The following is a 14,313-nucleotide window of genomic DNA, read 5'->3' on the forward strand; positions in this document are numbered from 1 at the left end:
TCCCTCAATACTCTCGAAATGGTGGTGGTGTTCAGGCATATGTTCAAATTCGCCGGAGTTGAAAACGATGGTGCTATGTTCAATTCATACATTGTTATATCTTTAGAGGCGGTTGCTCATATTTTACAGTACCCGGTGGGAGAGCAATAACGCTTTAAGAAAATCGTCTAATGAGCCTCGACGTTCCCTATTTCCTTTTGTTTTAAAGTTTGGGTTATCGGTTGTATTTAATTAATTATTTTACTTCATGTCTACGTTTCTAGTTTATTAATTTCTCACTATTTTATTTAATTATTATACAATTTGTTTATTTTTTCCGCCAATATTAGAAATATGACTAATATCTTTTTGTACTTTAACTTTTATGGAGTCTCACAAACACTCGAGTCCCTATCAGACGATTACAGAGAAGGCACAATTCGACGATGAAGGTAAGACCAAGAAGAAGAAAACGACATCTAAATAACCAAACCCAAATACAAGACCGAAAACTAAAACCAAAACTTGTCTTGAATGGAATAACATCCACCTCACCTATGAATGATTGTACCATCATCCTAGATACCAATGACCTAAGCTATGAGCTATTTCGAATTTAAATGTCACTAACTTTAATACATCTAAATAACCAAACCTAAATACAAGACCGAAAACTAAAACCAAAACTTAAGTCTTGAATGGAATAGCATCCACCTCACCTATGAATGATTGTACCGTCATCCTAGATACCAATGACCTAAGCTATGAGCTATTTTCGAATTTAAATGTCACTAACTTTAATAAAATAAAATAAAAGCCATTTATGAATTTTAATGTCACTAACTATTTTGAAAATAAAAAAATCTTACTAACTTACTACATTTTTAAATATATTATGACTATGTCTTATATTTTGTCGCGGAAAATCTAATATTGCTGAAATAATACCAAAGAAAACTTGTAACAATACTACATAATAAAAGCCGCAAATAAAAGCGATTTATGAATTTAGATGTCACTAACTATTTTGAACATAATTTGTTTTTTTTACTAACTTACCACATTTTTAAATATATTATGACTTTGTCCTCTATATTTGTAGCGTAAAATCTAATATCGCTGGAATAATACCAAAGAAAACTTGCAACAACTACATAATAAAAGCCCCCAGCAATATTTTAATGCATGTCAGTGCATGAACAAAAGAGTACTATGAAAAAAAAAAAGTAGATCAAGAATTTTGAACGAACAGTCATCAATTTGTATATATTGGTGATCACCAAAAATTTGATCGAATAGCACTGAATTATATGCAATTCAATGGGAAGCAACATAATATATTATTGATCGCTCATCCTGATTTCCTCGGTGACATGATAACATATGTATGACTCTCTTCATTCAATAGTATAACCGAGCTATGAAGCTCTGTGAATTGCAGAGGACACGTCACCATTGAAATAGTCTTCTCTAGTCAACTTGTGACGTGTGTCCTCCTCGATCTGAATTGTGCGAGATGATTTGAACGGCTTTATATGAATGAGTCTAATCTTGTCCAAAGTCCGTGATCTTATTTTGATTACATCCCAGCTTGTTCTTCGGCCTCAGTTCTTTGCACATTCAAACCCGAACTCAACACATGTATGCCAAATTCGGTCCTCGCCATAGATGAGGCCTAGAATGCTCTGCTCGGGATCGTGGGCTAAGTTCCTTCGATAGGATCATGAATTCAAAATTGCAAGTCGCATTTTATTTTTGTATAAAGTGGATATAGTCGTACACTAACAATAATCTGATTATTAGATGGACAAAAGTTCTTGAATGATTTATTTTGCCGAGCTTCTTAATACAATGATAAGTTTATTAAAGGAATTTAATATCTAATAAAGAGCAATAAAACCTAATTACTATTATGAATTACTGATCATATTGATTCAAATAAAATAACTAATTAAAATTTAAAATAAAATTTAATCATAAAAATTGGAGACTATACCCTTTACAATATGGAATATTCCATATTTGAATTAAAATTTTGATTAGTTTATAGTTCGAAATAATAAGTTTTGATTTATAGATTAGATTTTAAGTTGTTTCTCCTCGAAAGGTCAACAATTTCATACAAAAAATAAAGCTAAATTACTTCCAAATTGACAAAACATGTGTTTTTTTTTTTTACTTAGGATTATAATGCAAATTACTCAAATACATTATATGATGTAAATAAGAAAATATTCTTTGTTTTTTCATGCCCGCCACCTCATTGCTTACGTAGACACACCATTCTCAGCAGCTCTTATAGGGCCGTTTAATACAATCTACTATTTTATTCTGTATAACAAACTTGACTCGTACCAAATTCCAATTAAGCTATTAAACTATTGGTCAATACACACCTCACGAGTCATGAAATATATTCGAAACAGTTTTAACGTTGTGTTTGAGCTTAGATTACTCCATTATAGTCGGTGTTAAGAAATCAACGACAAATCAAAGTAATTGACACGTGAAGAAAAAATCGCTACATGAGAAAATTCACTTACACCTATTATATCGAGATTGATCTTAATCACTAGATGTTACAAAATTATCAATGCTGATAGTTTGATTTTACAAGTACACGAGAAATATTCTTTAGATTCTTAAATATCGATATTCGTCTATAAATTGTCTATACCAACAGATATTTCGTAAGGATTTACAATTAAGTAGAGTTTTCATTTATATGGTAGTTTAACCTAAATATGCGGAGAAAGAAAAAACAAATTAAAGATCAATAATGCCAACTTATTATATTACCATAAATAGTAAATAGTACAAATACCATTAGAAATTAGAACAAAGAAATTACAAAAAAAAAAATTAGGTGTAACATTTTCAAAATAATGGCTATTTTAAATCATTTCATAGTATATAACGTTTTTTTTTTTCAAACGGTAAACACTAGAAATAACCGTTCAAAGTCCTACGACCCGATGGTGGAGACTCAGAAACTAACGAGAATACATTATGGATGGGCCTGATCAACTTAAGAGCTCAGAAAAAGTGTCGACTATAAAATGAAAACTCAGAGAAGAAAAAACGGATGTTGTCAACGCAAACATTATGTCATCTCATTTTTTTGTAGATTCATGTGTAATGAGAAACATTATTCATATCGATGTTTCTCGTATCGTTATAAATTTTTGTGTAAAGCCCTCGGATGTAGATCGTATTCGTTGTTCATTTCCAATCCTCCAACAATTACTGTTCTCATAATGATCTCAATTATTTTAAGAAGTATGGTGTTATAGACGTTTTTCAATATTTTATGCGACAAATGCAAATATTTTAGTAATTTCATATAAGATGTCGTCTATGAGCTCACAATAATCAGGCTCTGTTTAGAACTCAAAAAATGTGAAAGATTAAAAAAATGAGAATTCGTTGTCTTTCTCTAACTTTATAAATTGAAAAACATCATAGAGAAATTTGATTTTCACCACTTCTGAACTTAACAAGAGAATTTCGATTTTCCTATGTATTTTTATTTTTTAATCAAATTTTCATTTTACCTCATGTTACGGGATAAATTAGTCAGACTCCGATCTGGCTAGTCGGACTACCGAGCAGAAATATGAATCCAGCACCGAGCTCAGGTTAAGTAAACCCAAGGGCCATCTATTGAAAATGAACGAACCGTTCATAAGTTAAGAACGAAACCCACCGATCAGAACTTCGAAGAGAAGAGAAGAACGTGGGACAAAGACTAGTCAAAACTAATAGAAAACATGTTTCAAGCTCTAAAACGCACACCTCGACGGTTCAGGAACCACACGAGGAGCATTAACCGCCCACCTCAGAGAGAGGCGAAAGGCAGTTACCCATAACCGTCCAGAACGTGGGATTGATCACCCCACGTTCCTCAAAATAACCGTCAAAGACACGACCAGATGAGTATAAATAGAGGCAGCAGCACAGAACGAGACACGGACTTTTTTACACACTTTCTTTCACTTGAAATCTCTAGAAAACATTGCTCTCTTGTATTAGATTCGTCTGTATAAAGAGAAAGTCTTGTCTAAATCACCTCTGTACTCGGAGGCTTTGTACTCGGAGTCAGTGTATTTTCGTGAGATATTGTTGTACTAATTTTACAGGTCAACAACTCACATTCTCACATTTTCCGAGTTCCAAAGGAACCCTCGTAATTATACCAGTTTATGCTTTAAGAATGTAAAGATAAAACTTTGTAAACATAAACGGCTCTCGTATAAATTATCAAAATATGAACAACCTCTACTAATACCAACAAATATACAGATGCCACACCGGATATAGAAATCCCCTTAAATTCGGGTCACAAACATTTTTTTACCTGTCGTCGGGACATGGTAAAATTGCACGGTCATTCCGGTTAAAAACAATTAAAAGCTGTGTAATTATTGATTAATTAAATAATTAAGGCAAAAGAAAGGCCATTCTCATACTGTCCACATGGACGGCCAACAACCCCCACGGGACGGGCTACAAATATCTGACACGCATTTCAGCTTCTGCACAAAACCAATTATTTATCACTCAGTTTCAGTTTCAGTTTCAGTTTTTATTTCAGAGAGAGAGAGAGAGAGATGGAAGCAATGGCAGTGGCAAAACCGTTAATAAAAGTGGTTGCTATCTGCGGCTCTATCAGAAAAGCATCGATCCACGGTGGACTTATTCGAGCGGGTATACATATTTTTATATCTATATTTGTTCGTTTGGGTCAACGGTAGTTTTTTTGCGTTTCGATTTCGAAAGAGAATTTTCAGACCTTGACACATTTCTTTTTGTGCATTATCGTATTTCTGTTTAGCGATTGATATCAGCAAGGAATCTATGAAAGGGATAGAGATTGAGTACGTGGATGTATCACCGCTTCCAATGCTCAACACCGATCTCGAAGTCGACGGGACTTTCCCGCCGGCCGTCGAGTCCTTTCGCCGGAAAATTCTTGAAGCCGACGCCTTTCTTTTTGCCTCGCCGGAGTACAATTACTCCGTCACTGGTACTCTTTTTTATCTCAATAATATAGAAAGAAAATTGGTAACTGAGAATAAGCTAGGAAGCTTCTGTAGAAATGGGTAGAGAAAGTGTTTGTGTGATGATTAAAATTCAGCAAATAAGCAAATTAAAATGCATTCCAACACGTGGAAATTTTTTCTTTGATGTTTACAATTTTTTAAGAAATTATATACTATTTTATAGACTCTATTTAACTTTATTTATGTTGTACAATTTTATTTATAAAAAAAAAAAAAAATCATCTTAAATAACTATTTATAATTTAAAAGTTATTTTTTTAGAATGATTTAAAATTAGCAATGCTATTTGGCACGGCTCACGATTTTCAACGATCCACTCAGAAGTTGACACGTGGATGTTTAATACTTTTGGGTGGTCACGTGTCAACTTCTGAGTGGATCGTTGAAAATCGTGAGACGTGCCAAAAATCATTCCCGATTTAAAATAGTCACTTTAACAACGGTATTTTCATAGCTTTTAGAATTTCCTAGTACATTTTCTTTCCTTTCAGCAAAGCAAAAGTCACATTTTTCTTTGAATCTTATATCTGGAATCTTGTAGTATCAAGCGGTCCTGAAATTGATCTACTTCCCTGTGGATTTGTTCTCTTTTGTTTATTTGGGTTTTCCCATTTTCTTGACCTTTATGGATTATGTTACTATCCTTTTCTTTTCCTATAGGTACAATTTCTGGTTTTATTTAGATCTTTATTAATTGGTTAAAAAAAATTGATTAATTTCAATTGAGATTTTTTGGTTAACCTCGATTAATTATTAGAAAGTAAATCACTAAAAAAATGATATTATATGTACTATCTTATTGCTAAAAATAATAAACTAACCTACCAACAATTTCAACTAAATGATTTTTTATTAACAAGAAAAAGCTTCATTAATATATATTCCGCGAAAAGAGAGGAACCATATCATCACATATAAAATAACAAACCAAAAATCATATCGAATCTCCAATCTTTCAATAAAACAAAAAAATCATATTACTCATATTCAATGAACGCAACATCATAATGACCAACACTTTTCTTTTCATTTTTTTTTATATCGCAAGCACCAATGAAGAATGCCCAATAAACACGAGACCGCATTAGCCTAAAACGCATATACCTTAATTTATTGTATAATCTCAATTGACGAGCTTTGCTTTAATTTGGCTGACTTTTTGTCTAATTAAATATAATTTTTCAGCCCCGTTGAAGAATGCACTGGATTGGGCGTCTCGGCCCCCAAATGTTTGGGGCAACAAAGCCGCGGCCATCGTGAGCGCCGGAGGAAACTTCGGCGGTGGAAGATCGCAATACCATCTTCGCCAAATTGGAGTCTTCCTCGATCTTCACTTCATAAACAAACCCGAGTTCAATGTGTGGGCGTATTTGCCCCCGAAAAAGTTCGACTCCGATGGTAACTTGATCGATGAAGCCTCCAAAGCGAGGCTGAAAGAAGTTCTCATTTCGCTGCAGGCCTTCACTTTGAGGCTCAAGAACTGAGCAAATAAAATATCAAAAAATCTTCATTGATGTCTGTTTTAGTTTGAATCCCTTTTGTGTCCCTCTCTAATAAAGACGCGTTTCTCTGATTTGACTACTCGCAAATGAAACACCAACTGTTTCACAAAAAGGACGGCACATAAAAATTATCTCAACGGTCTTGAACACCATGAAAGCCAGTAATCAAGCCATGGAAAATTAATGAAGCAAGCCATAAATGGGCAAATAAACCTGCAGGCTATTTGAACTATTCTTTAGAGCAATACTACATAGATTTTATAGCGAAGCATAGCTAGAAGTTCATCAATGTGACATAATCCCGCGACCACGAAACTTAAAAGGCCGAAATCTCACATGTGCTAACAATAAAATAATTTAAAAAAAATCTAAAAATGAAAATACAAATAAAACGATGGCGGGTTGGTCACGATCATCCTAAATTAATTGTACAGACACAATAAACACCGTCCACAAAGAAGAAGGCCGTCACTGAAAAGGAAACAGTTAGTTATCGCTACCTCCTATTTTCTTTACAGACCCCTCCTCCATAATTTTTTTTGCTTGGTTTCGGTAACATTCTCGACTACTAAATAGCGCTTCCAGATCTAAAACACAAGGTAACATCATCGAACATAAACACACACACAGAGAGGGACAAACACAGAGGGGACCGGTGGATGAGAGTATTGTTTCAAGCTGGAACCACCACCGTCGGTGGTGGTGGTGGCTGGTGTTGAACTGCCTCTTCTCTTAATGGGGCGTTGAGGTCCATCACAGAGAGCTCTTCCAATTCTTGGACGGCTGCGATCGCGGTGGCCGAGCTGTCGTGGGTTAGTTCGGGCTTTAGCATTCCAACAGCTTGCTTGACCTTCGTTTGCTGGTTCAGAGTAACATGTCAGTAACACCCAAATCAACGGCTACATGATGTATAATCTAATCACAAGCTGAAATATGAACATGGAGATTTTAGAAACTTACAAAGTAATCGAGTTTTCTCTTGAGATCTCCATTTGCAGCAATTAGTGCATCAGATGCTCCGGGAAGAGCCGGTGCTGTATGTGCAATCTTTTTTTTTTTTCCCCCATAAACACAAATAGAAAGGGACGGAGTCAAACACACACACAAAATGACCTTAAAAGAGGATGATTAACTTATAAGTATTACTTATATGGACATGTTCAATAATTTCATCTTCTGTGAAAAACATTGTTTCTGCAATTAGATAGTTTGTCAAAACATGACTGCAATTTGATAAGATCAATGGAAAGAGATGACACTAAAACAGGAGCGTGACATAAAGAACCCTGTATTAGACCAGTTACTGATCATTAGAATAACCATATATGCTTTGTTTTCTTTTAAATAAATAAATTTAAAAAAAAAAAAAAAAAAAAAAAAAAAAACGGCATAAGGTAAAATTGTATATACAATTTCCTAAAACAATCTGAACAAATGCTTTCGTGAAATTCCAAAGAAGAAATAGAACCTACTGCTCCAAACCTGATTATGACCAGACACATTTTCACTTCAACTTCACAGATCTCAAATCTTGTGTTTATAGAAAATTTGTCATATCTGAAAAACGCTTTCGACAAATAAACTTCCATATTAATTAACAAACTACTTACGTGTGGAATTGAATGCTTCATCAGAAGCAATATCAGCCTTTCTATATTTTGAATGTATCAAATGAATATAGAATAGTAGCAGATTATCTAAAAAAGATAGGCTATATGTGATAACTTACACTTCTTCAAGATTTCTTAAATAATTAAAATTGCATTACTAACAACTTACAGATAGAATCAAAATCCAAAGATCACATAAAAAAAAAATCCTACGAAAAGACGATCTTGTATGTGACTTACCGATAAACATAACAAAAAAAAAGAAAGATATGGTAATAAATGATAATGTGAAGTCCTTTAACCTAGCAATATGCATATTGCTTGGTCAACTTTATATATTAATAAACCACATATATTTCATTTCTACAAGTTTACTTCTACTAGATGCCCTCTATAATAGCTGCCACAAAAATAAAAAGTAATAAATAAACCTAGCGACATGAGTGTCGAGATATAGTCCTATAAATTAATATTTTCCTGTTACTGTCATCGGAGCTCCTAATTTATTCATTATCATTATATCACGGAATTATAGTATACATCTTGTATGTCAGTTTCAAACTCCTCTACTCAATTTCTTTGTAATAGCCATGGTGTCCGGGTTAAACCCGACTACAATCCACGAGGCCCTGGCATCCTCTACACTATTATATATATATCTACTTTTCTTTAGTTCCGTGCGCAACCCCAAACGTCCAGCCTACTTTAAAGAACAAATCTTTACTAAAAAAATACCAGCGACATAAAAAATTGAAGCATTAAAATGATGAACTAAAGAAACTACTCACCTTCCTGGGCCGGCCGACAGACCTACCAGTAGAGCTTCTAAGTTTATTGACACCACCAGAAAGCTTGGGCGGTCTACCACGCCGCTTCCCAGAAGCAAAGGTACTACCAGCCACACCCGAGTTCTTCTTTGGCCTGCCTCTGGACCTCGGAGTCACCGCTATTACACCGGGGATACTGTTTTGGTCGACCACACCCACAATAGGCACATTGGCCGTCGCCGTCGTCGCGTATGGAATGACCATTGTCTTGGGCTCCGCTTTCGACGGGCGGCCCGGGCCTCTCTTGGGCCCCGACGGGCCCAGAACAGACTTGGGCTTCCGAGGACGCCCCGGGCCCTTCTTCGACAGCCTTGTGCCCACCAGCTTGGCCTTCGAGCCCGGGGGTCGGCCTCTACGCTTCATCCCGAACCCGGGCGCACCGCCTTGTGACGGTACCCCTGCGACTGCCATGATTTTGCGGGGGCGTCCAGGGCGTTTCTTCGCAACTTCCGCGGGGGCGCTGGGCTCGTCAGCGAGTCCAAGAGCAACAAACACGGGCTGAGCCTGAGGATTCGGCTGGGCAGTAGGTTGGCCGTTGAATTGAGCGGCTTCCGGGGCAGTGGTTTGACCGTTGAACTGGAAAGTTGGCTGTGGAAAAGGTTGGCCAATAATAGGCTGCTCAGGATGCTGCAAAACGGGATGGTCTGGATTCGGATAAATAGTCTGTGAAATGGGCTGGACCGCGGGCTGGGCGTTGGTGGGATCGGGCTTGGGCTTAGGAGGGCGTCCCCGGCCTCTAGGAGTACCCGAGGGAAGAACGGTTTGAGTTTGCATAGCCGGTGCTGCACCAGAATCAGGCTTCGGGAGCTTGTAAGACTTCTTGACCATAACGAGATGGCCGCTGCTCTTCAACTTCTTGAGGTTGTGACTTAACAAGGCAGAGTGATTCGACGGAAGGCCCGCATAGGATTGCTCAATGTACTTGGCGATCGCCCTTTTGCTTGACCCGTCCCTCTCCTTTAGCGCTTCGACGGCCGAGGATATCATCTGCAGAAATGTAGAGTTCGTCTCAGATAAGATAATCAACAATCAAAATTAAAAAAAAAAAAAAAAAAAAAAAAAAAAAAAAAAAAAATTCACTCGCCTCTGCGTATGACGGGTGATGAGGGTTTGGGGCTAGGGGAGCAGTTGAATTCGGGGTCGGGTTGGCAGCCGAATGGCTTATGTTGTTTTGGACTTCTGCTTGAACATCTATGGGAACATTGTGAAAGATGGTAGGGACCGCAAATACGGGGTTCACGATAGGAATGGGAGGGGAATTGGATGGCAGAGGTGGTGCTGGTATAGGTGCCGGTGGAGGAAATGTATCCATATATATAGAGAGAGGAGAGAGTCACAGGTTGGTTAATGATGCGAGAAGTAAAGAAACTCTTCTGAAGCTTTAAAAGGGCAAAAGTGAGGTTAATGTAGAAAAACGATACAAACGCCTCTACGCCATAGTAACTTCTGCAAACGAAAAACCTAGTAAATAATATTTACAATTTACGATAAAGGATGGTATAATGTAGGAAATCGCAAGTTCACCAAATGAATTTTTTTAGCTACTTGATGGAATAGACATAAATTTTACATATAGAAGACAAAATATATAAAAAAAAAAAAAATATAAAAAAAAAATATAAAAAGTACATTTACATAAAAATACAGAATAAAGGACGCTGTTTATCATGATATAGTTTACAGTACAGGGAAAAATGACAACGCTATAGTACAAGTATAACTCAAAATTATTAGTTAACAATGAGATTTGGTCAATATTTTGTTCTGAAGCGGTGATGATGCAATAATTAGAAAGAAATTTATATTAATCATGCATTAAACACTAAATAGTACGATATAAATCAATCAATCAACACATCACATTTCCAATTAAGAAAAGGGGGACGCAACTAAATACCCAATTTAAAGTTACGAATTTGCAAAATCAAGTTTGTCTCAATTTAATGAAATAGCCAAAATGTACAATAATTTGGTTTTAAAAAAAAATTGTCCAAAATTAATTTTTTTGAAAGTGTGATAAATTGCTTATAATAATCGTCAAAAATTTTAATCTTGGCCGTCAAAAATTTTGAAAATGTAAATTTGGCTACTTTACTGAAAAGTTAAAACTTTGACTATTTTGCTGATCAATAAGTTTCAAATGGCTACTTTGTACAATTTTTACGAATTTTTCCGTAAAGGGAAAAATTGATCCCGCAAAGTAGCCTTCTATAGTTGGATTGAGAAAGTGCTATCTTAGAACATTTTAAAAAAAAAAAAAAAAAAAAACGGGTTCGTCATACACAGACTGCATTACCATAATTGACAAGATAATCCATAATCTAATGATTATAACCTGATTGCATTAAGCAAAGCCCAGACATAAGTTAACAACAACAACCAGAAAAACGAACAAGCGCACCAAGAAAAATCATTTGGAATTTCCTATTCAAAGTATGACAATATATTGTAATAAACAATTAACCTGAGCATCAATCAAAATGCAAAAATAAAATTATTTTTTTAAAAGGAAAATAAAATACCCTTCAATATGAGAAATAAAAAAATATATATCCAAACCTGCAGAGCATGCGAGAAAGAAATCCTAACGAAAAAAAAAAAAGAAAGGGAAAGAAAAAAAAAAAACAGATTTCACTCTGTATGACTGTATATAATCCCATTAGTCTATAGTTTTTGTAAGGCTTTTCTTTTTCCTTTTTTTTATGTATAAATCAAACTCACGTTGCTACTGAGAATAAGAAACAGAAAACCCCATTACTAATAGTCATACACATGTATTTAAAAAAATTAATCTAAAAAGTTCTAATTTTATGGAATTGCAATAACTGGTTAATATTTAATCCCATGGTTTTTTTAGCAGCATTTTTATTATTATGAATAGCCCCTGGTGTTAAAAATTAAAATGAACAAAGGCATAAAAAAATGATAAAAAATAAAAATATAAAAAAATCTTACGACTACAACTAAAATATATACTCTATAGTGTAAAATTAAACACTGTACGGCTAAATTAAGCGAGAGAGAGAAAGAGAGAGAGAACCCAGTACTTAAATTATATACTTACACACCGTGTCAAATTTTCTTAGAGCATTATGTGAGGGTTTCATATTTAACCTAACTCGACAGTCGTTTCGCTACTCAAAGAGGACTACCTGACACTTGAATCTTTCTTTCTTCTACATTTATCACAAACCAAACAAGACCTAGAAAATCTCAACTTCCAAATTTGCAAAGCAAGGAAATAAAAATCGATGTTTAAGTAAAAATTCAAAACCACAACGCCGAAGTTTCGAGTAAAAAATTGGGGGTTAGGGTTATAAATTTATCTCAGAATCAAACAAACACAAAGAAATTATACCTTGGAGATGAGTGCTTAAACCTTGAGCTAGTACTTCTCACCAGAGTATCAACAATCGACGATTTCCATGAAACAATTTGTAGAGAGAGAAACTCGGAATGAAAGTGAGAGCTAGAGAGAGAAAAAGAAAAAAAAGAAAATACAAAACAAAACAAAAACAACGAAAAACAAATGAAATGAAAGACGAAAAAAAGCAACAAAAATGAAAAGGCTTTTTCAATTCTACAGGATCTGGAAAACTCCGCCAATGACGTTAATACCCCTAAAATTTTGGTCCCACTTGAGCCGAGTTTCGGCTTTAACGGTAAGCTCGTCAGAAGGGTATTTCTGTATTTCGGAAAGGTTAATAATATCTGATGTTTTACTCATCCCGTTCCCCGAATTTTTTATTTGAAATTTGGTAAATCAATGGTTAATTGAGAATTAATCTGACGGTCCAGATTAGCCATCATAAAAGGTACGTCAGCAATGTAACTTTTCCATCTCTCATTCTTTTTTTTTTTATCGGATTTTCTAACTCTTATTCTTTTCCTCTTTTTTTTTTGCTCTGAATTTCCAACTCTCATTCATCTAATCGTTTGGAGCCCTTTTTACTCCTCCCTCACACTATCTGCCACATGTCATTTTTCAATTTTTAGTTGATTACTAATTTTTTTTGAAAATTATATTAAGCATTAATATTACATCATAAATCAAAATATGTTAGTAATGATATTTATAAATAAAAAAAATTGGAGGGGGTTTTTTTTTTCTTGAAAAAATTGGACGGCCTCATTATATACGTTGCCTTGCCTAAAACTCTAGGAGATCAGCGATGATGATTTACGTTGACGAAGTCAAATTTAATTTTAGGAGAACCTATTTGATAAAAATATAATATTTATAAAAAAAAATAGAAGTGTAAGAAATTTTCTTAGAAAGATAAATATGAAAAAAAAACAATAATTTTAAATTACAAATATAAAAAAAAAATTAAAAACAAGATAAATATAGAACTTTTAAAAATTCAAGATGTATCCAATTGCCTCCGCTCATATACTTACAAGTATTATACCCGCGCGTTGCTGTTGAATAATTAATATATTTTAATTTAGAGGAAGAAATATATAAAGACATGTTCAGAAATATTTAAGTTTGAGAAAAAAAATGTATTTAAAGTTTTTTTGAGACATTTTTATCTTTATGATATAAAAAAAAAAAAAAAAAAATACGAATGAACACTATTTATATTTAGGGTTCAATATCTTACTTTTTCTTTAAAAAAAATTCTTAAAAAAAACATTGTTCATTAAATAGTACTTTTTTTTTAGTAGGGGCACTATCGGCCAGAATTACATTATATATTAGCAGTGCAAAGCGCAGTTGACACTATCGGCCAAGATTACATAGTAGGTGGCACTATTGGCCAAGACTACATACTTATTAGAATAAATCCTAGGGGGCATGCATTTCTGCATCTCATGGGGGTTTGAACCTATGACCTCTCCGTTGAGGTGAGTGTGGGATTACCGCTAGACCAAGCTAGCTACCACCATTAAATAGTACTTTTGTGGATAGAGGAGTTTCTTTTATTTTTTATATATAATATAATATACGTACGCTTATTATCATATGTTTTATATATAAAAAGGGGATTAGCTTTCACATTCAAACAAATAATAAATTAAAATATGAGGCGTTATGATGTAATTAATAACATTAAGAAATAAAATTTACTTACCAAAATTGTTGTGTATGTATGTATAGATATAATTTATAGATATATATATATATATATATATATATATCCTAATATAAGTTATAACTAGTAATGATTGATGTAATTTTTAAAATAATAAAATAGAAGTAGAGAAAACATGAAATATATCGTTTGGCATTGCGGCTTATTATACGTTCGTTGACTTCTTTTTATGCGTGTGTATTTATTTTCTCTAAAAAAACACATTATGAATGGCGACATTTACATTTCATCTT

At 34.3% G+C, this 14,313-nt stretch overlaps 2 protein-coding genes across 2 annotated transcripts; one reads left to right on the forward strand and one right to left on the reverse strand.

The window, feature by feature from the left end:
- Positions 1–4,492: 4,492 nt before the first annotated feature.
- NQR (NADPH:quinone oxidoreductase) lies at positions 4,493–6,615 on the forward strand. Its single transcript, XM_089602556.1, has 3 exons — positions 4,493–4,686; positions 4,814–5,005; positions 6,228–6,615. The coding sequence occupies exons 1-3, from the start codon at positions 4,590–4,592 to the stop codon at positions 6,524–6,526; spliced, it is 588 nt and encodes a 195-aa protein (XP_089458682.1). The 5' UTR covers positions 4,493–4,589; the 3' UTR covers positions 6,527–6,615.
- A 268-nt stretch (positions 6,616–6,883) lies between these two features.
- On the reverse strand, positions 6,884–12,528 carry LOC149379593 (uncharacterized). Its single transcript, XM_089602555.1, has 5 exons — positions 12,340–12,528; positions 10,066–10,427; positions 8,943–9,968; positions 7,505–7,591; positions 6,884–7,403 (listed from the first exon to the last, which is right to left on the reverse strand). Exons 2-5 carry the CDS (start codon positions 10,291–10,293, stop codon positions 7,218–7,220), a joined length of 1,527 nt encoding a protein of 508 aa, XP_089458681.1. The 5' UTR covers positions 10,294–10,427; positions 12,340–12,528; the 3' UTR covers positions 6,884–7,217.
- Between the last annotated feature and the right edge of the window lie 1,785 nt (positions 12,529–14,313).

The sequence above is a fragment of the Urtica dioica genome, chromosome 12, assembly GCF_054948205.1.
Source record: "Urtica dioica subsp. dioica isolate 48M chromosome 12, U.dioica_male_clone48M_v1_H2, whole genome shotgun sequence".
NCBI lineage: Eukaryota > Viridiplantae > Streptophyta > Magnoliopsida > Rosales > Urticaceae > Urtica > Urtica dioica.